This window comes from Zeugodacus cucurbitae, chromosome X (genome assembly GCF_028554725.1).
Source record: "Zeugodacus cucurbitae isolate PBARC_wt_2022May chromosome X, idZeuCucr1.2, whole genome shotgun sequence".
In the NCBI taxonomy this organism is placed as follows: domain Eukaryota; kingdom Metazoa; phylum Arthropoda; class Insecta; order Diptera; family Tephritidae; genus Zeugodacus; species Zeugodacus cucurbitae.
In genome coordinates this window covers 33,078,722-33,104,824 of record NC_071672.1, presented here as the reverse complement: position 1 = coordinate 33,104,824, position 26,103 = coordinate 33,078,722, and the positions used below count along the sequence as shown (strand labels likewise).

Here is a 26,103-nt window from a genome sequence, read left to right as displayed (position 1 = left end):
ATTGAGAGAACACTTCGGTGAGCAGATAATTTCACGTTTTGTGCCGGTCGATTGGCCACTAAGATCGTGTGATATCACACCGTTACACTTTTTCCTGCGGGCAATCAGCCCTTGGAGCAAAACATCACGCATGTCATTAGCCAATTACCAGTCGAAATGCCTAAAAAACAATCGAAAATTGGACTCGACGGATGGACCATCTGAGACGTAGCCACGACCGACATTTGAAAGAGATAATCTTTAAAAAATAAATGCCAAATAATGTTTCTTCGAATGATGATAAATATTCTCCAATAAATTGAAGTAAATAAAAATTTGAAGTTACTGTGGTTTTTTCTTTAAAAAACTAGATAACCTCAAAATGGATCACGCTTTATAAAGTGTCTATAAAGCAGTATTCGGTTATCGGAAATTTTTGCTACAATTACTTGTCGATTATTTCTATAATTTCTATACGTACTAAGATTAGACCTTACCGTAACCATAAATTATTTTACAATCATTACCCAAATATCAGTGTAAATTATATATACAATGTGTACATTCTTCTAACTATTAAAAAAATATGTGTTTTATAACTGCAGTATTCTTTTTATGCTTTCACTTACTTTACGAAGGCGACGAAGTCATTGAGCGCCAGCTCACAACCCGGCCAACGGCATATTCCGTGCGCATATAGCGGGTGGTAGTACATCTTTGGGCTGTAGGTGCTCTTGGTGCCACTATCATTTGTGGCATGATTCACCGCTGTAGTGTTCGTGCTATTATAACCGATGCTGTGAGTTTCATTGCTGCCGCCACAGCTGCCACTTATTGCATCCAACAGGCCACCAAAATTTGGCGTCATCGTTGCACCACTTATGCAGCCACTGCTTGCGGCCGCTGCGGCAGCTGCTGCTGCAGCTGCTACTGCTACGGCTGCGGCTGCATTGTGATGTGGCGCTTGTGCATGCGTTGCAGCGGCTGCTACAGCTGCTGCTGCGTGCATCCTCGATGGTATGCCCTTTGTTGGAGCAGACAAAGTCGCTATTGGCGACAATATTGGTCGCGGAGGCGGCAGTGTTAGCAAAGTTGATGATTTTTGTGTTACATCCTGTTGCTGTGACTGTTCCTGGGTTTGCTGTTCTATCCGCAATAACGGTGACATGTCGTTTTTAACTGTTGATTCGACCATATGATATATGCTTGATGCCTGCGTAATTTCCAATTTGTGTCCCGACTGCAATCTATGCTGTTTGGCATTGATAGGCCGCATAGGTGGCGTAATCGCGACTGTTGCGCCTTCGACCATTTGTGTGCCAGCACTATCAACGGGGCAGGTGTGACGTTTGATATTGTCGCGGGTTTCACTGCCATTGTCAATGCTACTATTTTGATTGCTATTACTGCTACATCTACTTCGACTGTGACTTCGGCTCCGTCCACCAGTACCGCTCTGTTGGTAATGCATATACGCTATGAAAATAAAGAAACATGCATACAAGCATAGGATAATGTGAATTTTACTTATTAAATATTAGCAAACAGAATTGTATATGATTCTACATATATGTATAGTTATGCACATGGAGCGTTCGATATGAATAAAATCACCATTTATATCGTCAGTTATATTGCCGACTTGGTCGTCGGGATTCGCCCAAGTTGTGAATTCATCCATTTCATTAGCAGCGGAATTTTGGCTGTCATTGCCATTGTTGTGTTCGCCAATCGATGAAATCGGTGACGACGGCAGCAAACATTGAGTGCTGCACTGGCTTTGCTGAAAATGCTGATGCATGTTAATCGCATTTTGTTGCGCATTTTTACTGCTGTACAATTTGTCATTCGCGGGGGGACGTAAGCGCGACTCGAAATCTATATTGGTTTCTGCTACGGGTGTCATTGACTCATCAGGAAATATGTTGCTAGTATGCTGAGAACTATCATTGCCGTCCTCGTTTCCGGATGTCACATCCATGATTTTTTCGTGTTGATCCTTTTCACGCTGCTGCTGCTGTTGCTGCCGTGTTATACATCTGTGATTATTAAAGATTTTGATATTGTTGTTGTTGTTGCCATCGTCGTTACTTCTAGAATTGCGTTGATATTGCTTAAAGTGATTGCAGCTAGTAGCAGCTTTGCAGAGATGTGCAGCGGTACAATGTGTTGGTGTATGTTGCAATAACTGTTCGGCTCCCTCCATAGATTGCATAATTCCATGGTTTAAGTTACCACACAAACTACCGTCATCACTCTCCATATATTGTGGGTTTCTTATTGTAGATTTATATGCTGCTTCCAACATAGATGTATGCTCTTCATTGGATTTCTGCTCCTCCTGTACAGTTGTAGGATTAATAATCTTAATAAACTGCTTGTTCTCGCAAACATCGCGTACATTGTTGGAGTTGATGTTGTTGTTATTGCTGATGCTCAAATTATCGTCCTCATTTTTGGTATCAACATCCATTTCGTAAAGTTGTCCTTGATTGTGTTGTATGCGATATTCATTAATTGGTTTTGCCAGATTAGCTTCGTGCTGCATATACATTTGTTGTTGCTGCTTTTGTTGCAATAAATAATTTGTTTCATAATGAGTTTCAATGCTTTTCGTCAATGCATTCGCAGCCTGATGTTGAAAATGTAAGTGCTGTTGGCCACGACTTAACAAATTACTACACGGTGACGATGGACTATTAAGCTGCGTTTGAAAGTCCAATTGTAATGGTTTGACAAAGCCTGAAATAAACACATTTGATAAAAAAGAATATTAAAAGTGGCAGGACACTAATATCGTTATTAACAGAGCTGTAATACTATTACAGTGAGTAGAATGAATACATAGAACTATATTATTCGAGAGAAAAGTTTTGCGCAGTTAAACCGTAGACAATGGAACGATGAGCTGTACGAGTTATGCGGCACATAGACGTAGTTCAACGTATAAAAAGACAATGGTTGCGATAACCGCTGGTGGAAGCAGAGGAAGCCCTCCACATCGTTGGAAAGATCAGGTGGAGAGCGACCTGGTATCACTAATTGGCGCCAAATTGCGAGAAAATGAGACGAATGGCGCGATATTATTGATTCAGCTATAATCGCATAAAGGGTTGTGCATGTACATGTCGAAAATGTTGTGTAATTGTACAATTAACTGGATTGTTAACTAACATCATTTGAGACTTACAGGTGGTTGCTCGAAGTGAATTTCCATTATAGAACCTTTGCGATATAACTGTCGTTGCGGAGTGGGTTGGTGCATATCGAACCTCCACTGAGTGCACGCGAATAAAAGTTATAAAAAACTCAAACATATGACAAGATTGGTTATCTTAGTGAGTTGTTTTCAGTCATTGTATAGTCCTAAACATATTTATAATGCTGACGAGACAGCATTGCCAAACAAAACGTTGGCTCTTAAAAACGAGTTTGTTGTGGAGTCAAACTGTCGATAGAAAGACTGACTGTCTTTGTGCAAATATTGCAGAGGAAAAAGAAAAAAGTATTATTGTTACAAGACTCGACTCTCGACAGAGAAGTTTAAAAAGCGTGAAGATAATTTATTTTACCTAGTAACACGACTTCAGTTTGTCAGCCTTTGGATCAAGGATTTATTCAACATTTTAAAGTTCATTAACGAAAATTTCAGGTTAAATATATCTTGGTAAGAATAGACAGAGTAGGCAATTGAAAAGTAAAGTCTTCTCTCGATGAACAAAAACAAACTCTACAAGTCGCTCATCATTCCTGTCTTGATTTATGGTGCAGAAGACGAAGTCAACATCCGATGAGACGGCACTAGGAGATTTCGAAAGATTTATGGTCCTTCACATTGGCAACGTCGAATATCGCGGACGGTCGGACGATGAGCTGTAAAAATTATTCGACAACATAGTTCAGCGAATAAGCGTACGCTGACTAGGTCATGTTGTCCGAATAGACGAAATCACTCCAGCATTTAAAATGTTCGATGCAGTACTCGCTGATGGATGCCGACGAAGTGAGAGACTTCCACTACATTGGAAAGACCAGGTGGAGAAGGACCTGGCTGCACTAGGGACTTCCAATTGTCTCCAAATAGCGAGAAGAAAGAGTGAATGGCGCGCTGTTGTAAACTCGGCTATAACCAGTTAAGAAGAAGAAGAATAGTGACTGGTTCGCCTAAAAAATATAAATGTTTTAGAAGCAATACATATTATAAAAGAAACCTCGGCGAAATTCCGACCGGAAACCGTAAAAAAATATGAAATTTTTTAAAAATAATTTATGGTTCCGCGCGGATTGATAACGAGAAAACGTCTACAATGAAATGGCTGAGCGCAAGGAATAAGACCAGTCATCGCTAATATTTTTTTAATTCACAATGCATTCATACAAAATGAATGTTCAAAAGATGTCAAATAGAGAGTTTGCGTATTTACAAATGTGAAACGCTACAAACAATACGTTGCGCCATGATTAACATACCTTGATGGATCAGATATTGTCGTTGTACTAATTGGAGCTGTTGTATCAGTTCTTGTTGTTGTACGCTCAAATGATGTTGAAGTTGCATAGTTGAAAGTGTTTCCCGTAGAAGTTGGCTTTTGTTGCTTACAAAGGTCTGGTGATGGTCATGGCGATATGTATTCTTCTTTAAGCTTGGCAAGTCAAATGAACTTTTTTTATCGCCTATGTCAAAGTCAGCTGAGCTCTTGGGTGTGTGATTGCATGCAACACTATTACAGCATCTACAGTATTGTGCGCTGAAATTCAAATTATTGGGTCTGTATTTAGTTTTGGGCATTGCATTGCGATTTTGTAAATTTTCGCCTGTCGATACACTGTCAAAGGGTATTACTTTCTTATCCGCATCGATATCAAATGATGATTCTTTGTATTTGTATTCGAGTTTAACGCGAGCTCTATTTTCAAGCTCTAATTCCTCAATTGAGGCTCTTCTGGCTGGTACGAAGGGTACATTACATGCCACTATATTTTCATTTGATTTATTTATAATACTGCGTTTAAATTTCCTTGCTGATGCTGCACTTATTTGACTCTTTAGTAAAGCCTGATCGCTTTTGTGATAGTTGCGTTTCTCGCGAAATTTCTGTGCTGAATGCTTTAATTTATTTTTAATCTTTAAACGTTGCTTCCGTTGCCAGTTTGAATTTTTATTCAAGATATTTTTGTAGGTGCTTATCGAGAGAGATGTATTTGCAGTGCTTCCTGTTTTTTTCCGAAACTTACGTAATTTTTTATTTGTTGTTTTGGATTCTTTCATTACGCGAATTAGAATGCAGCTGGGCCTGAAATTTATTGAGAAATAGGTTAGTCATATCATATATGAAGATGTGTATATACTTAGTTAACAACTTTCGTTATTTCTAATTAAAAAATAAAATATTTTTGGGGAGCTCAGAGAGCTCTCCTCATTTATTGAATGACATCCAGGAGCTAACAATTACATATGTATATCTAGTTAGTTTAGTTAATTCGAAACCTATATTTTCTTTCGTGCAGCGTGATTGTTGTTGTAGCGGTTACCCAAACTTGCCTGAACCCGCAAGCCTAAAGCAAATTGGCAGGACTCTAACGGGAGACCCAGGAAACGATGACATTAAATGCGCTGAGTATTGTCATAAGGATAACATATACATAGTTTTGTAATGTGTTTTGTTTTCATATTTATTGTTATTAATACATAAGTATTTTTGTTATTAATAAGAAATAAATATGATTTTCATTCTTAAATAATATTATTAGATCGAGGTATTTGAGAAAAAGCTCGGTAGGTACCTCGAGGCACTTAAGCGGGATTCATTTAAGTGCCTTTCCCGATTAAGTGTCACAAAAGTCTTGCATGTTAAGAAGGTGATCTTAAGCGGGGATTACTGTATATTCAAATCCAGAACGAAATTGCGCAAGGCTCACTCTAGTTTCGCGAGCTCGGTGTCTGCAATAGGTGATGATTTATCTCTAAGTACGCAATTCACGTGGAGGGTTTTTGAGTAAATATTCCTCTGTTAATGGCGTTCAATACTGGTAGCGTGGTTGTAAATCGCCGACCTTGCGCTTCCCACACTGTAGTGGCTATTTCAACCCGTCTTATTTTGTCCGATTTCGTTTGAGCATTTGGGTTTGTCAAAAATTTGGTTTAATTCATCGATTGTCGGTTGTGATATTTCTATGGAAATATCAGCTCTAGCACCAATAGCAATACCAGCCTTGAAATTAAACGCAGAATCACTATTGCCAACATATGATAGACAATTGAAAAGTAATGTCGTCGACATCTCGACTGACAATAATCAAACTCTACAAGTCACTTCTCATTCCCTTCCTGCTTCATGGTGCAGCACCATGGACGTCAACATCCGATGAGACGGCACTAGGAGTTTTCGAGAGACAAGTTTTGCGCAAGATTTATGTTCCTTTGAACATTTAGCGAATAAAAAGACAGCAGATGCGTTGGCGAAGTCATGTTGTCCGAATGAACGGAAACACTCCAACTTTGAAAGTGTTTGATGCAGTACCCGCTGGTGGAAGCCGAAGAAGAGGAAAACCTCCACTCCGTTGGGAAGAACATGTGGAGAGCAACCTGGTTTCAATTGGGATTTCCAATTGGCGCCGAATTAGGAGAAAAAGAGTTCATCTCTCCATTCTCTGAGGCGATATTATAGATTCAACTATAATCGAATAACGGTTCCTGCGCCAATTACAGACTTATAATATGTTTATTTCTTCTGTGATATTTAAATAAAGTTGCTGCCAATTCTTCATTTTAACGGTTCCTGCGCCAATTACAGACTTATAATATGTTTATTTCTTCTGTGATATTTAAATAAAGTTGCTGCCAATTCTTCATTTTAAAATGTTTGTCCAATAGTTTGAATAGTGCGTTAGTGTAGATTATAAATGTACCATTGGGTATTGTAAATTGACAAGAAATATGATTGGAATATGTGGGATTTGGCAAATGGCATAGCACATTATTATAAGAAAATGATTTCTTCTTAATATCTATATTTTCGGATATTTTCGTTAAAAATATATTCATAGGCAATGAAACCCTTATGTTCGGTATCTAGGGCCTTGAAAAGCTGAAACATGTTATAAATTTAATGCAATCGCCCCGAATTTAAGTTTTTGTTTTTTACTTTTGTTGTTTTTTTAACATATTTTATTATTAGATATATATATCTTATAATAATATTGTAAAAGAAAAATCATAAAAAACTAAATTTTGTTAAAGAAATTTAATAGCAAAAATGGATTTTTTGTATCAATTTGAATTTTGCAAAGAATTAGTTGACAAACTGTAGGTATGTATGTACCATTGTATAGAGAAGTAGAGAAACTCCAAAAACCCACCTCCAGAAACTACTTTTGACATTTAAGCCAATATGGCCGCCTATGTTGAGCTAATTCATATTCCCCAAAAAGGGTTTCATATAATAAAAAAAATGTGTATTATTGTTTATTACCATTCGAATTTTTGGTAGTATTATGATGTTATTTAGTATTACGAAATTAAAATATATTAATTCTGATAAGGATGAATACCCAACATAATTATTTAAATATATTTTATTTAATTGAAACAAGAAGATTTATTTTACTATAAGTGGGTTTCTCGAAATAGCGTTGTAATGCGATATGGTAAGAAAAGTTGGCAGTAATTTAAATAGTATTTTAATTGAATTATTTTGAAGTATTTATAGACAAAATTGGGAATGGAAAATACAATTTATACATAAGTAAATATGCATGTGTATATTTTTATTCTAAATACAAACCGATTTTATGCGCTTTAATCAATGAATAAACATGGGAGAGATCAAGCAGTTATTAAAATAACACTTCTTATAACAATGATATAAATTTGTTACATTATCTACTTTATGTATTTGTCTATATTTAGACAATACATTATATGAACACATTTTTTTCTTTTAAATATTAATTGTATGTCATGTATGGCCACTTTATAGCAGCAGACCTATATACGACGTTAAAGTTTTTTTCAAATTGTGTAGAAATTATTTTCCTAGTTACTGCATTCAAATATAGAAATATTTGTCCCTTTTAAACAGCTAACGCTAAATCATATTAATCAAAAAAATTTACGCTATATTTTCAAATGAGTACAATACATTATATATTACCTGTATTAAATTAAATTCTGTTCATTGTGCCCTTTTTCTCAATTAATACGTAGTTTCTTCCTTTTTATAACTTGTTCGTTTTATTCTTTTGGCACCCTATTCCAATAAAGCTTTAATTATGAAAAGCAAAAACAACAACTAGAGAAACTGTCAAATAACTTGCATGGTTGCTCAATTCTTGCTACCATATTTCTGTGGTGAATAATTATGCCACCACATTCGATAAAATGAAGCCCAAATAAATGTTTTCATTATTCTTAAATTTGGAAGTAGAACGAGATATTGCAACAATTTGTGAAAAAAGGAACTCATTTTTTATCGAAAAAGCATTAAATGCTTTCAAATAATCAATACATTTGGTGCAACTTTTCAATAAATTTCGCAAAAATTCTACAATGCAACCATTTTCCGGTAAAAAGTCAGCCATCTTGGATGCCCAAAGAAACTCACCACCGGGGACTACTTGACAGTTCTCCATGAACCTCTGTCAGCTGTGGATTGTTAACGTTTTATCAGCTGATAGTTTCTCTACTTCTCTATACAATGGTATGTACCAGAGAACGGCATTTGCTGAATGAAAAACATTCGTACGCGCTCAACAGCCGAATAATCACACTGTTCGGATCAGCCGATCAAACTTGCCTGAGCTCACATTTTCGTTGTTGATTTTAAATTCACTCGTGTGTGTGTGATTTTTTGTTTCACTCCGAGTTTGTTCGGCTCGTGTTCAATATAATGATTTCGGGCGCTTGCTCATTCGATTCAACAATCATTGTTTTGAACAAGAACAACACTCAACTCGCAAAAATCAACTCGTATGATTTTACTCATGCGCGCAGCAAGCGGCACTTTTTCTGCACAGATGAAATGTGAGAAGAAGAACAAGACAAGCTACAACAACAAACTGCATAGAAATTGTTACGGTACATGCAGTCATGCAGTCGTAACGCTCACATCGTGTCGTCTTGTCGCTAATTGTTTACTCATAATCGATCAACTCAAATTGAACCGAATGATGCTTTCGTCAACACAGGCTCATTTTATTGAACGCTGACTTTTGTTCAGTGAGTTGAATTGAGTGAGAAATTTTGAACCGAGGACTCAAAATCCAAAGAATGATGTGTACGGCAAATTGAGTTGATTTTTACTCATCACTCTGTTTTTTTTCAGTGAGTTGAGTTGAATGAAAAAGTTCGCGTATGAGTAAATCAAGAAAATAGTGATTTTTGCAGTTCTCTGGTATGTACTAACTAAAGCTAAATGTGTAAATAAACATAAAAACGAGTATGATAAAACGACAGTCGGCGCCCAGTAATACGAAAGTTCCTTCTTCCCTCTGAATTTCTTTAAAATAACTGACAGTCTAACCTATATTTTCTTAAAAAAATTTATTAGAAGCACTAAGTAGTGGGTTTGTGACCCATAAGTGGGCGTTTCCTTTTAAAATTTTTTATACCAATTTTAGTGCAGCCCCTCTGTACCATCTTTACCATGAAATTTAAGGTTTCCGGTGTATTTGCTTACTGAAATAGAGCATTTTAGTAGTTTTCAACATAACCTTTATATGGGAGGTGGGCGGTGTTATAATCCGATTTAATCCATTTTTATACTGGCTAAAGAAGTACCTAAATGAAACGACTCTAGAGAGTTTGGTTGTCCTTGTCCATGTCCCTTACTATTTCGATCATTTGTACTAAATTACCGTCCATCTTCGAAAGCAACCTTCTTATGGTGCCAAGGAATATGTGTACCAAGTTTCATCAAGATATTTCAATTTTCACTCAAGTTATTTAGCTTGCTCAGACAGACAGACAGACATTGGGAGTTCAAATCTACTCGTCACCCTAATCACTTTGGTATATACAACTTCATATCTAACTCGATCAGTTTTAGGTGGTGCAAACAACCGTTTTGTGTTTAACTATTATACTCTCTTATCAACTTTGACGAGTATAACGAGTATAACGAGTATAAAAATGAAAATAGCCCAGATTTTAATCAGCACTCCTGCGATACACAATGAGGACTGGAGAATTTAAATGGTAAATGCATTTCATCGGTGGTTTTTGACGCAACCAAAATGTTATATTCCAGTGGGAAATTTAAAGCACGGTAATTTCAGAGAAAATTGAATACTTCTTCGCGAATGTTGGTTGGCTTACTAAATTTAAAAAACGATACGGAATCAGGCCGCTAAAGGAATCCTTGTTCAAAGAACTTGTTTCTAGAAAACAAAATGATTCCCATGAAGGCCGTTTTGATAACGCTCCAAGGCCATGGCCGACCTGCCCATGCGTTAGTAAAAGCAACCGAGGGCGGAAAAGTTAGGGTAATGTTTTTGTCTATGGTTGTGACCTCGGCGTCTCCAGACGTGCCTCAAACAAACGAATTAAACGACGGAAAAAAATATCCCAAGAATTATTAAAAAATGCTGAAACAGATTTTTTATGAAGACGGATACGACGAAGAGGACAATGATCCACCCTCTATACTTAAGCAAAGTGAATCAGATCATCGTGACCACAAAAACTTTACGTGTACCAAGAAATGTGATTTCAACTGAAGAATTTAATGTCAACGATTTGACCGCTTGTAATAATGAGAATATCGTCGACGATATACTGGCATTTAATGACCAAGATCAAGAAGAAATAATGGTGGCTCCAGCATAATCTCCAATGATTAATCATGTTGGTTCAATTAACTGTTTTCGAAAATGTATACAGTAGGCTGTTGAGAATAATATTGACAGTTCCAATCTCATTTAATGCCTAAGACTATATATGGTTTCTGTACTACGATATGTACTACAATAAAAGCTCAAGAAACCATATACCATCATAGTGACACACATGTAGTATTGTACTATGTTTACATCCATCAAAGATGCAAATAAATTCAAGCAAATTATAATTATGAATAACAGGCAGAAAAATTGATCCTGACTTAGTTACAACTCCAAGCAATCTAAAAAAAATTATTGTCCATTATAATTACACAAGTATACACGGTTTTGGATCTGGGCAACCAAAAGTGGTTTCTATGACAATTGATGACACTGAATCCGAATCTTCATTTCGTTTTTTAAGATTGATTCTAGTTTTTGAAATAATCAAGAATTTAATTTTTATGATTTTTGTCTAATATATCAGAAATGAAGATTGGTGGAACTTTGCCTTTTGTATTGTTTAGTATCTGTTTCACGTATTAGAGTCCAACAGTAGTCGCTCATCATGCCTTCATCTTCTTCTTTTTCTGCTTTTTGTTTGGACAAATTCAAATCACGAATCAAATCGCTTAGTTCATCTTGCGAAATTAAATGTGTCTCTTCCATGACAAAGTCGCTATCATTACTCGGGGGTGATGGAGCTAAAGTTTCCAGGACGTTTCCACTTATACTTGGACAAACTGACAATGAATCATTAGCAGTACGTGGAACTGGCTTGGATACTGATGATACATCAGGATATTCATTTTTTGCTAATTTTTTTGCATTTATGCCCTTAATTTTCATCAAACAAAAGTAGCATTCATCTACATGGTTTTTAGGTTCTCTCCAAAGCGCTGGCATTGAAAAGGAAAAGTACTCACGTTCTCTCAATGACCACTCATACAGCTTCGTTTTGCATGCGTTACAAATAAATTTCGGTATCCATGACTTATGAATGTCTGCTACTCTGAAACCAAAGTGGTGCAGATACGCATCTTTGAGCGCATTTGTTATTATTTTGCCACTTTTTTTAATCAACTTTGCAACACTGTCTTTGCATTTTTATCTAATCACTTATTTTATTTTACTGCTACAGTTGAAATGACTTATCAAGCAGTGCCTGTAAGATGGGAGAATTTTCCTCAATCGGTATTTAATTACTGTGCTTGTAACAGCACAATGGTGCTATCATGCGAGAACTCGGAAACAATAATCAATCTTAATAAACTAAATGCATATTCGAATTCAGCATATCAAATATAGTTAAGAATCGTTCTTATTTGCTCAGATCCAAAAGTTTACCTGAATTTGTAAACTTGTGTTATTACATATTATTACACATGTACATATTTCATATTTTTCACATCATTTTTTTTCAAATTTTGTTTTTTGATTTCAATTTATTTTGAATTTAATTTATTTTCTGTACGTCAAAATGTCAGAAAACATATGATTGTGGCAGAAGAGCTTAAAGCTTTCGATGTGTTCACTGCAATACATTGTAGTACATTTCACAACACCACAAAATTTCAATGGTTTCTAGAACTCTATTGTAGTACGGAACACCATTTGCTTTCAAAAAAAATTCGGAAAACCGGTGATACACATATGGTTTATGAAGCATACTACAGCACGGTGGTAGTTCTGTGATGGTTTGGGAATGTATGTCCAGTGCAGGAGTGGGAAACTTAACATTTGTCGAGGGAAATAGGAAAACCTCTATCTTGATATACTAAAGGCAAATGTTAAGCAAAGTGTAGCTAAATTGGGTATCGAGAGCAGCTTTGCCTTTTACCAGGACAACGATCCCAAGCATACTTCCGAAATTGCGAAGATGTGGTTAATCCATAACTGTCCCAAATTATTGCAACCACCTCCACAATCACCAGACTTAAATGTCAATGAGCATGTATGGGAAGAATTGGCTAGACGTGTATACAAAAACCGATTTAGCTGAAAACTGCAATAATGGCAGAGTGGCTAAAAATCCAACCAGATTTTTGCAAAAAATTAGTGGAATCTATGCCAAGACGTCTCCAAGCCGTTTTAACCGCAAAAGGGTATGCTACTAAATATTAATTAAAAAAAATGTATCCAAATATAAACAAAAATAAAAGTGTCCCATTGTGCATTTGACATTCAAATCGTATGTGTGTATGTTTTTTGGCTTAGTTGGCATGAAGTTGGGCGATGGTTACCAAGTTTAAGAGAAATTTGAAGTTGATATAAGTTCAAAATATGTAGCTTACTTTTTATTAAAAAAATTATCGTTTTCACTCAAACTGGAGGCCCTTTCTGTAGCACTGTGCGGTGTCCCATTTTGCGTTTGAGCCACTGTATGTATATTTAGTTTTTAACTTTTTTTCTTATATTAACAAAATAAAAGAAAACTAATTGTTATATACAGTTTGTCAACTAATTCTTTGCAAAATGCAAATAGATACAAAAAAATTTTGATTGTGCAGTTCGAAACATGAATGGTATTGGTATTTTTTTTTTTTGAAAAATGGCCCGTTCACATCTCATGAATTCGTTCTTCGAATTGTGCTTGCACTGTGCAAAGAATTCATTGACAATTGGGTTTTTGTTGTTTTTGCTTATTTGAGGCATATCTTATGTTTTTGTTGTTTTTTTAACATATTCTATTACTAGAAACATATATCTTATAATAATACTGTAAAAGAAAAATCATAAAAAACTGAACCTTTGTTAAAGAAATTGAATGTCAAAGTTGAATTTTTGTATCAATTTGTATTTTGCAAAGATTGACAAACTGTAAATTCCTTTGATTTCTATTCTCAATATAAAAGAAAAATATTTCGTGGCAATTATACGAATTTTTAATTTAATTACTAATAGGTCTGATATTATATAATTCGTATTAGTGGTTATCAACTGTATGCATGTAAATATGTATCTACAGGTATGTATGTATATTAGGGTGGAGCGATTTGTTTTTTTTTCTTTTGATTTTTGCTTCGGCATACCTGTAGAAAGCTGTTGTTTTAGCAAAAATGAAACACACGAAAAATCAGTAATCTCGTGCTATGTTTAGAAGTCCCTCATCGACATGAAGTTTGACAATTTATCTCAAATACTCATATATTCGCAAACATTTAATAAACGCTATTTGATGTTCTTAGCGATGCTATGTTAGAGCAATACTACGTTCGGACCGACATTGAAAACCTCTTGAAAACACAATTTGTGGATTGTGGAGCCAAAGTCGTTCTGACCGACATTTTGTGTTTTCGATGTGTTTTCATTAACAATTCACAAATTTGTTTGTTTGTTTACATTTGAGCATTTTTATACTCCCGCAAAGTGTTGCTAAGAAAGTATCAAAGTTTTGTTCTCATGTTGTTTGTAATTCATAAAACTAAACGATATAGGGATATATCAAAATGATCAGGATGACGAGACGAGTTAAAATCAGTTTGTCCGTACAAGCGTTTACTTGAGTAAAACTTCTGATATATTAATGAAACTTCGGGAATTACACCATCTTTCTTATAATGATTTTTGTTTTCTAGTGGTCTTTGTACCCAATACATGAGTCGAGTTGCATGTAATTTTAAAGCGTTTTTTCGCAAAAAAAATTTGAATTTATTCTGCCTTGTACTCTAGTTATAAAATTGTCAGTGAGAGATGACCAGCATAACAGGGTGACATTTTTTTGTTCTTTAATCATGTAAAAAATGGAGCACATTCAAAAAGGTAATGCAGCATGTGTATAATGTTGAAATATTTAAAGTCACCATTCCAGTAAAGAAAAGAAAACGCGCTTAATAACATTAAACAAATAAATTGCGAGAGTATAAAATGTTCGGTCACACGCGAACTTAGCCCTTCCTTTCTTATTTTTATTTCTGGTTGTCCATTTTTTTGACAAAGTGGTGGAATATGTTTACAATATCAAATGACAATTTAGAGCTGACAAAATATGTCTTCCAATTATATCGACTAAACTAGAGCAGACATCGATTATAATGAGTGGAATGTAAGTTTTCAAGAAGTTTTCAGCGAAAACTGTGATTTCGTTTGACAGATTTAGTATGGATGAAAACACAAGTTTTCGATCGAAAACCCAATTTTTCAAAGAAAACACAGTTTTCATGTCGGTTCGAACGTAGTATACAGCTGAAAGAATTAGCTGTTGTTGGGTGCGATGAAACCGTAGTGAATACAGGTTTCAAAGGTTGTTTTTGTCGTCTGATGGAAGAGAAATTCAAAAAGCATTCACAATGGTTTATCTGTCAATTGCATTCAAATGAGTTACCACTACGACATCTTTTATTACATTTAGACAGAAAAACTACAGACTTAGTGCTTTTTGGGTGACATCGAATCTCAATTAAAAATTTGTCAAACAATTCCGATAGTTATATGTACCATTATACCTACAATATTACCTGAAATAACTAGGGAAGACCTTAGTACCGACCAAAATTATTTATACGACGGCTATCAGTACTGGTATATTCTTCTGATTTAGCTAATATTCTAGATGGCTTACAATAGCTAGTTGAATTCTAAGATTGTATGCCACTTAAACTGACCTAGAAGAAAAGCTGTATTAGCTACGTACGTTATGAAAGTTTATGAAACAATGTGGTTTACAATAAAATATAATTTCTCGTGCATTAGCGGAGCTAAACCATTAACCTAAGTCGTTATTTGAAATCCGATATTAGCGCAATCGTTGACAAAGTATTCCAACGAAATGGATATTTAAGTCGCACAGAAAAAACAACTAAACTGAGCCACCTCTAACTTTAAATGTGTCTGATGAAACCTTGAAAGACATTGTCCAAAACTGATGGATATGGCACGCAGCCGTGGAAGCATCGAATGCAGTTTGCGGGAAAAGTAAACGAGGTGGTTTTATTAGGCCAAAGCGTCAACGAATGCCTTATTTCAAAACAAAAAAAGGTTGATGTTAAATAGTATTTTAAGTAATGTAAGAGAATACTGTAATCCCCGCGTAAGTGCCCCCTCTTAACATGCACTTAAGCGGGAAAGCACTTAATCGGGGGATTACTGTTTTTTTCTTAATAAATGTTTTAAATGCAATTTTTTGTGTTTTCTACTGTACTGCGGCACCTCACAACATTAAGCCAGCTGTTTGGTATTTTGTGTGTTTATTTTATTTGTTAAAAGTCAACTTATCATAGCTATGCCTTTAAAAAAAAACAAAACAAAATTATTTTTTCCATACATTAACGCTCCACCTTACTATACTTATGGGTGCAATACGAAAAGATAATTTAATCGGGGACAATAAGATTGTAAAATGTTTTTCGCACATTTACAAGCATCAACAGAAAATAAAACAGCAATTTCAAATGAAAATATGGATAAAAATAAAAATACACGTTTAATAATAGTGCTGTAACTTCGATCCCATTGTACTCGCTTGGGAACAGATAAAAATGCCTCTTTGAAACGCGGGAATGATCTTGCAAGCACGCCCCAGCGACATGTCATGAATGAATTTATATTTCCGGTGTACACATACAGAGGTAGTCAAAATTATTTACACATCGAACGTTTTTTTACAAGTTTCGCACAAAAAGCTTTCTCTTGTTGTTGTCGCAGGGTAACAAAATGCTATGTTGTTGGAAACCTTGATCTATTCCTGAGCGATTGCAGTCAGTTTGGCTAGAATTGCTAGAACTATGGCGGAGAAATACGCAAATGAACTGAAGACTAGCAGTAGTCAAAAGTATTTACACACATTTTTTTTGCGTCAAAAGAATTTACACATCGCGATTTAGCCTTTATTCTTGGATTTGGTTTAAGCAAGAGCAGTAATTGGATTCTATTGCATTCATAACCACCTAACTCAGTCTTAAAATATAAAAATTGGTAAATAAAATGTCGAAAACAAAGGAATTATTGATTATAACTCGATTGGAGACTGTTACTATGTTTAAGACTCGGGTTTCGGCTTCGGAGTTAGTAAAACTTTATAGAATTTAAAGGAATATAATGTTATTAAAAAGAAGGGCGCGAAATATTACAAGGGCAATTTAAATATAACTGGGCGGAAGCCTGTGATAATTCAAAGATAATGCAGAAGATTAGTTGGAACTGTTATACAAAATCCCACAATTAATTCTGTTAATATTGCAGCAACATCGAATCAGCATATTGCATGAACAGTCAATGATGCTACACTGTTAAGGCCATTTAAAAATAGTAACATAAATAACTACGTTGTGCATAAAGTTGACCACTTCCGAAACCATGATAAAGCATTCAAACCAAAAAAGCGATATGCCTCTCACTTGCCATTGATTGCATCCTAAAGCCTGTCGTGGGCAAATAAGGCTAAATTTTGGTTCCAGGGCTTCTTTAGTAAACGCTTTATGCATTTACCACGTGAAAAGAAGAATAATGCAGTTTAGACGCAATTAGAGTCGGGATTATTATTATGATCATTATGATTTTTTTTGAAAATTTTTTGGAAATTTTCCTTACTTCTGTTTTGAAGATTTGGTACTAATTTAGGGTCCCTAAATCATCCGGATATATCAGAATTCACATCACCATGCCGTTCTAGTGGTCCGTTGGCCTTTTCCAACTATTGAATACATTTTACAATAGGATAATGCTCCATTTCATAAACGATCTTTACCTACAAAAGTTTTAAATGAAGCAAATCAAGTTGACCTCCGCACAGCCCTGACCAAAGCTTTAGCCAAAATGTTTGGTCTTTCGTTAAATATCAGAGGACAATTGATATAATAACCGAAAACTCCGAAATTTCAGATGGTCTAAATTAACTGTTAACCTAACAATTGTGTTGAATCAATTCGGACCATAAAGGAGGATGGGATCATGTGTAGAAGTTCACGCAAGTGAGGAAAGTTTTTGATTGTCACTCACTTGGGAGTGGCCAGAAACGATTCTTCTCCACATGGTTCAAGCAGCTCACGACTTCCGGTTTTAGACCAAGTATCCTCTGGGTAGCCAACAGACATCCGTTTGAAGGCGAGCTAAAGTGAGAAGGCGAAGCCCGCTTATGCGGTTGTGCGTAGGGTTTGGGACCCACCACATAAAAACACCCCCCAATGAAAAATCTACGAAAGCCTCGGATGAGACACCCCCCTTTTGATGACGACCCCTGCAAACGTTTTAAGGATAATGATATAAGGGCATGCACCTGGAATGTCCGGACCCTTAATTGGGAAGGTGCCTCTGCCCAGCTGGTTGATGTCCTCATACGACTTAAGGCTGACATCACCGCCATCCAAGAAGTGCGATGGACGGGACAAGGACGGAAGAAGGTGGGTCCTTGTGACATCTACTACAGCGGCCATATAAAGGAGCGCAAATTTGGTGTTGGATTTGTGGTGGGAGAGAGACTCCGTCGCAGAGTCCTGGCATTCACCCCGGTGGATGAACGTCTAGCCACAATCCGCATCAAAGCGAGGTTCTTCAACATATCGCTGATTTGCGCCCACGCCCCAACGGAAGAGAAGGACGATGTGACCAAAGATGCTTTCTATGAGCGCCTAGAACGCACCTATGAGCGCTGCCCCCGCCACGATGTAAAAGTCGTGCTTGGTGATTTTAACGCCAGGGTGGGTAAAGAAGGTGTCTTTGGCACAACAGTCGGAAAATTCAGCCTCCATGACGAAACATCGCCAAACGGCCTGAGGCTGATCGACTTCGCTGGGGCCCGAAATATGGTCGTCTGTAGTACCAGATTCCAGCATAAGAAAATACATCAAGCTACTTGGCTGTCTCCTGATCGAAACACGCGGAACCAAATCGATCACGTTGTGATAGACGGAAGACATGTCTCCTGTGTTTTAGACGTGCGTACGCTCCGAGGACCAAATATAGACTCGGACCATTATCTGGTCGCAGCGAAGATACGCACCCGCCTCTGTGCAGCAAAGAATGCCCGTCAACAAACACAAGGAAGGTTCGACGTCGAAAAGCTGCAATCGCAACAGACAGCCACGAAATACTCTACTCGACTTGCACTCCTGCTCTCTGAGAGCACTCATCAGCATCTCGGTATAAGGGAACTGTGGAACGGCATCTCAAACTCACTGCGTACCGCTGCAGCCGAAACAATTGGTTTTCGGCAACGACAAAAAACAAGCTGGTACGATGAGGAGTGCCGTCTCGCAGCGGAGAGAAAACAGACTGCCTACCTCGCAACATTGCAAACGACCACAACACGTGCGGGATGGGAGAGATACCGAGAGCTGAAGAGGGAAGCGAGACGCATTTGCAGACAAAAAAAGAAAGAGGCCGAAATGCGTGAGTACGAAGAGCTTGAGAAGCTGGCAGACAGAGGGAATGCTCGAAAATTTTATGAAAAAATGAAGCGACTTAACGAAGGTTTCAAGACCGGAGCATCCTCATGTAGAGACCAAGGTGGTAATCTGGTAACCGATGTCCAGGGCATACTGGGATTATGGAGGGAACACTTCTCCGACCTGCTGAATGGCAGTGAGAGTACAACACCAGGAGATGGCGAACCCGATCCCCCAATCGATGACGATGGAACAGATGTTCCATTACCCGACCATGAAGAAATTCGAATACCAATTACCCGCTTGAAGAACAACAAAGCAGCGGGGGCCGATAGATTACCGGCAGAACTATTCAAATACGGCGGCGAAGAACTGATAAGGTGCATGCATCAGCTTCTTTGCAGAATATGGTCGGAAGAAAGCATGCCTGACGATTGGAATCTCAGTGTGCTCTGCCCAATCCATAAAAAGGGAGATCCCACAATCTGCGCCAATTACCGTGGGATCAGCCTCCTAAATATCGCATACAAGGTTCTATCGAGCGTACTGTGTGAAAGACTAAAGCCCACCGTCAACAAACTGATTGGACCTTATCAGTGTGGCTTTAGACCTGGAAAATCGACAACTGACCAGATATTCACCATGCGCCAAATCTTGGAAAAGACCCGAGAAAAGAGGATCGACACACACCACCTTTTTGTCGATTTTAAAGCTGCTTTCGACAGCACGAAAAGGAGTTGCCTTTACGCCGCGATGTCTGAATTTGGTATCCCCGCAAAACTAATACGGCTGTGTAAATTGACGTTGAGCAACACCAAAAGCTCCGTCATGATTGGGAAGGACCTCTCCGAGCCGTTCGATACCAAACGAGGTTTCAGACAAGGTGACTCACTATCGTGCAACTTCTTTAACCTGATGCTGGAAAAAATTATAAGAGCTGCAGAGCTAAACCGAGAAGGTACAATCTTCTACAAGAGTGTACAGCTTCTGGCGTACGCCGATGATATTGATATCATCGGAAGCAACAACCGCGCCGTTTGTTCTGCTTTTTCCCGCATGGATAAGGAGGCGAAGCGAATGGGTCTGGAGGTGAATGAGGACAAGACGAAATATCTCCTGTCATCAAACAAACAGTCGGCGCATTCGCGTCTTGGCTCCCACGTCACTGTTGACAGTCATAACTTCGAGGTCGTAGATAATTTCGTATACCTGGGAACCAGCATCAACAACACGAACAATGTCAGCCTCGAAATCCAGCGCAGAATAACTCTTGCCAACAGGTGCTACTTTGGACTGAGTAGGCAATTGAACAGTAAAGTCCTCTCTCGACGAACCAAAATCAAGCTCTACAAGTCGCTTATCATTCCCGTCCTGCTTTACGGTGCAGAAGCTTGGACGATGTCAACATCAGATGAGACGACACTAGGAGTTTTCGAGAGGAAAATTTTGCGTAAGATTTATGATCCACAGAACATTGGCAACGGCGAATACCGCAGACGATGGAACGATGAGCTGTACGAGTTATACGACGACATTGACATAGTTCAGCGAATAAAAAGACAGCGGCTACGCTGGCTAGGTCATGTTGTCCGAATGGACGAAAACACTCCAGCCCTGAAAGTGTTCGATGCAGTACCCGCCGGAGGAAGCCGAGGAAGGGGAAGGCCTCCACTCCGTTGGAGGGACCAGGTGGAGAGCGACCTGGTTACACTTGGGATCTCCAACTGGCGCCTAACTGCAAAGGAGAGAGACAGGTGGCGCACTATCGTCGATTCGGCTATAACCGGCTAAACGGTTGCAACGCCAATCACATACATACATATTGATGCCAAAGGTGGTGTAACCAATTCTGAATTTATCGCCTTAGAATAGGAACTTATACTGAACATTAAAATTTTAAAGTTATCGTTAAATAAGAACAGGATAATAGAGTTCAAGTTGTGTGTAAATACTTTTGACGCAAAAAAAGTGTGTAAATACTTTTGACTACTGCGAGTCTTCAGTTCATTTACTTATTTCTACGCCATATTTCTAACTATCCTTTCCAAACTGACTTCATTCTCTCAGGAATAGATCAAGGTTTACAACAACATAGCATTTTGTTACCCTGCGATAACAACAACAACAAGCGAAAGCTTTTTGTGTGAAACTTGTAAAAAACGTCCGATTTGTAAATAAGTTTGACTACCTCTGTAGATGATTAAATGTTGAGGAGAGATTTAATAAGTTGTGAGTTTTTTTCATAAAATACCGCTCTGGCCCAAGTAATTCTATGTGGTAAGTTATTTTTGGTCACAATTAAACAAACGAGAAGTGGTTGCCTCCTTATTAAACATTTTTAAAACTAAACATGTCATAATCCTATTAAATAGATATTTCAAACCATATGGTTCAAGGCAACAAGAATCAAAATCGTCAGTAAATACTAATTCATTTTTTTATGAAATTTCATAAAAAAACTTTTACTAAGTTCGACGAATCGTACACTTTTTATTTTGTAAAAGTATAGACGTCTTCAGAGATTAAGCCTTTCTCGCATAGTGTTAAAGACAGCAAACAATTGTGCATTTAAAATATTCATTACACATATAACAATAAAAATATGCAAATGAATATCTCTGAAGGAAATTGCTTTCAATTATTTAAATTTCAAAACAATGTCTAATAGATTGCTGACTAGCTTTGGAAGACATTGCCAAGGCTTGAAGACATTCAAGGTTATTTAGTGAAAATTATTCGAATTGTTTTATAGTAATACTAGCAGACCCGGCCACACGTTTTTGTGGCAAGGTATACATTAAATTAAGTTGGTCCAATCTTGTCTTCGGCGACGATATTGATTACTCTAGGTCGATGTTACGCAGCATGATGACAACTCACACTACTTTTAATTGTAAAGTGAGTGGTGATAGTAAGGCAATTTTAAATAGTTTGTAATAATTGACTATGTCATTCTGGTTTGTAGCTGTGTCAACTCTCCTGGACCGAAGTTATAAATTGTCGCATTAAGATCATCGAGATCTTTGTTTTTTTACCACCAATATAATCATTCAATCAGTCCTTTATGGTTATCATATTGAGGTTTCATGTCAGGAAAACTTCTCTTTCGAGTCAATGAAGTGAAAGAAATCTGTTATTAATCCATCGAGGTGTCAACTGCGACCCTACCATTTGCAACTGCTTCTACAATCGCAATTTGATATTGTTGCAAAAACACTCATATGTTAGTTGCTGTAGTCAAAAATATAGATAGATCGCTAATAACAGCAGATACATGTACAGACTTATCTTCAGATCATTCTCCTGTACTAATAAAGTTATGCGAACAGCCCATGATAGTTGAGCCAAAAGTATCTCTAACATCTTTTAAAACTAACTGGTTGAAATATAGAAAATATATCAGTAGCCACATTAATATCGATTTAAAAATAAGTACAGGAAGAGATATTGATAAAAGCGTAATGGAATTCAATGATGTAATAACAAATGCAGCTGTCTTGGCAACACCTAAAAGAAAAGTTAAGGTTTTTAGAAACATGACTAATAATGAAATAGAAAAGATTGTAAATGAGAAAAGGCAAGCGAGACGTGAATGGCAGTTAAGTCGTTCCCCTTCAACTCTGCGTCAACTGAAATCGGCTGCACGTAAGTTAAAAAAAGCACTTAAAAGCGATGAAGAATACAATACTGAAAATTATATAAAGCACCTGTGTCCAAATTCTAGTAAGAAAAACTCCCTTTGAAAGCCCAAAAGTATTTTAAGCCTCCAGTAGATTCCAAGATGCCTATAAGACAGTCGAATGGTAATTGGGCGCGCAGTAATGAGGAAAAGGCAAATTGCTTTGCAAATCACCTAGAAAAGGTATTTCAACCCAATGTACCAAAAAACAACTTTAAGTTGCCAATTTTGCCCAATATTGCAAACGAGTCAAGCGTGTCTATTAGGACGTCTACTTATGAAATTATCAAGATCCTAAAAGAGCTAAATCCGAAAAAGTCTTCAGGACACGATAATATTACTCCAAAAATGTTAATTGAGTTGCCAAATATTGCTATATCAGTGCTCTCTTTGCTCTTTAATGCAATTCTTGGTTTCGGGTACTATCCAATTTCGTGGAAAAAGTCGCAGATCATCATGATAGATAAACCTGGAAAAGACTTAACACAACCATCTTCCTACAGACCAATAAGCCTCTTACCATGTCTTTCCAAAATATTCGAAAAAGTTTTACTATCAAAAATGTCTCCTTTCCTCCACGAAAATAATATAATACCAACCCATCAATTCGGGTTTCGTGCTAAACATGGCACAGTAGAGCAAGTGAATAGAATTACAAACGAAATCAGGAAAGCATTCGAGCACAGAGAGTACTGTTCAGCTGTTTTTCTCGATGTAGCTCAGGCGTTCGATAAGGTCTGGCATGAAGGCCTTTTATGGAAAATCAAAAACGTTTTACCTTACGAATTGCATAAAACATTGGAGTCATATTTAAGAAATAGGAAATTTACGGTTAAAGTAGCAGATTTTATATCAGAAGAACGAGCAATAAGGGCCGGTGTACCTCAGGGCAGTGTATTAGGCCCCACTCTGTACATAATATATACAGCAGACATTCCAATAGCTAATAACGTATTGACATCCACTTTTGCGGATGACACAGCCATAGTAAGCCGAAACAAATGCCCCATTAGAGCATCAAGAGTATTAGAGGAGCACTTAACTTGTGTCGAAGAATGGCTAGCCAACTGGCGTATAAAAATTAATGAGCAAAAATGCAAGCATGTTACATTTTCTCTAAGGCCAGAAACATGTCGGACAGTTAAAATAAACAATGTATTAGTACCCCAAGCGAATGAAGTAACTTATCTTGGGATTCACCTGGATCGAAGGCTTACGTGGCGGAAACATATAGCGAGTAAAGTAACTTGCATGAAGTTAAGAGCAGCAAATTTAAATTGGCTTCTAAACAAAAATTCTAAACTTAGCCTAGACAACAAAGTCCTGTTATACAATGCAATCATAAAACCGATTTGGATGTATGGTATTCAACTGTGGGGTACGACCTGTGCAACCAACATTGATATAATTCAGAGATTCCAATCTAAAATGCTTAGAACAATAACGGGTTCACCATGGTACATGCGTAATGAAAATATCCATAAGGATCTTGATATTCCTATGGTAAAGAAGGAAATAGAGGACAGCAGAAAGAAATATATTTCTAAACTTCGTGAACATCCAAACCCATTGGCAAACGCCTTGGTACATTCCAATCAAACTCGTTTAAAAAGAAGAGATCTACCTGCCTACTAAAGAGCAACGTTCTGCCAAAAAGCTCAAACACATTCTTGAGCTTACTTAGTTGTAAATAGATTTAAGATTTTAATACTTATTGTTAGGCTTTAAACAAAGCAGATTCAATAAATAAAGAAATATTGAAAAAAAAAAAAAAATATGTTAGTTGTTAATTGGCGATTCTTTATGTGTCACCACAAATTAAATGATTTTAGGCATGCGATTAGCCCGTTAGTAACAGTTGATCCAGAAATAATTGGAAGAGTCTGGCGTAAATCACCTGCTAACAGAATCCTGGCTCCACCAAAAACGTTCATCGACAACCAAGATCTTTTAAAGTCCTGTGCAGTACCTCCAACGATTTCGTGAATATTTGGAAAAACTTCATTATATCACTATTTTTGGCGATTTTGCCGACTGGTGTTTTGTTCATATGCAATTTAGGAGTAATTTCAAGACCGAATGTGCCGTTTGTTTGCCTACTAACAGATGCCAAGATGCCCCTATTCCCGAAAATGAGTGAAATTGGTTCTGGAATTACATCAGTCCTCATATACTATATATGATGATTTTCTATTGGACTTTATGCCGAATATATAGGTAAAATTGTGTGTTATCTTAATAAAATTACATCAATAAATTGCGAGAGTATAAAATATTCGGTTGGACCCGAACTTAGCCTTTCCTTATTTTTTTACAAATTGTGTTGGGCTATTGACACAACCTTATACAATTGAACAATAACAAAAATAGTTTAACAAAGCAACAATGACAACCTTCAAAATATTATTTTTTTGTTTTCTCTTTTTATATTTCCCTTGTCAACTCGAATATAATTCTTTTATTATTATCTTCCTCGCAATTTTTCAAGACTAAAATTAGCCGGATCGGTTTGGCCGTTCTCGACTTTTTGCGAGACTAACGTACAGCAATTAATTTTTATATTATATTTATGTAACGGTAATTAGAAGTAAAACAAAATGTTGTTCCGTTCAGCCCTTTAGGCATGATAGAGCAAAACTCCCACAAAAACCATAAAAAAATCACTAACTCCATTCAGTTTTCTGCGTATTTCCTACCCCCTAAGTACGATGACGTGATCATTTTGATCTTATATCCGTTTTTAGGTAACCATCTATTACCTTACTAAATTTCATCAAAATCCGTTCAGCCGTTTAGATGTGAAAGAGCAAAAATCCAAAAAAAAATCGACTAAAAATCACTAGCTCAATTTAGTTATCTGCCTACTGCCTACCCCCTAAGAACGATGGCGTGATTATTTATAGCCTATGACCATTTCTAGGTTATCATCTATCACCATACCAAATATCATCAAAATCCATTCAGCCGTTTAGGCGTGAAAGAGTAACAGACAGACAGATTTACTTTCGCATTTATAATATTAATATGGATTAAATCATTTAAAATTTTAAACTGCCAAATGCAGTGTCACCAACCCAGGGATGTATTTACTTGAATACAATATTTAATAAATAGTTGAATCGGATTATGCACTTGCACATAAAATTTAACTAACTTATCAAAAAACAAGTAAGGAAGGGCTAAGTTCGGGTGTAACCGAACATCTTATACTCTCGCAATTTATTTATTTAACTTAATTCATATTAAGTTCGACGACGATGGAGCAGATGTTCCATTGTCCGATCGTGAAGAAATTCGAATAGCAAT

At 36.9% G+C, this 26,103-nt stretch overlaps 1 protein-coding gene across 7 annotated transcripts in view; it reads right to left on the bottom strand.

The window, feature by feature from the left end:
* Positions 1-26,103, bottom strand: part of LOC105219951 (putative uncharacterized protein DDB_G0282133) — an 85,244-nt gene that overhangs the window by 43,150 nt on the left and 15,991 nt on the right. For all 7 annotated transcript variants that reach the window (XM_054235656.1, XM_054235653.1, XM_054235654.1 and 4 more), the window contains 3 exons: positions 4,450-5,273; positions 1,594-2,721; positions 609-1,455 (listed from right to left, as the gene is read on the bottom strand). In XM_054235656.1, the coding sequence (XP_054091631.1) occupies positions 609-1,455; positions 1,594-2,721; positions 4,450-5,248 (2,774 nt within the window). In that variant the 5' untranslated portion in view covers positions 5,249-5,273. The remainder of the gene's footprint in view (positions 1-608; positions 1,456-1,593; positions 2,722-4,449; positions 5,274-26,103) is intronic.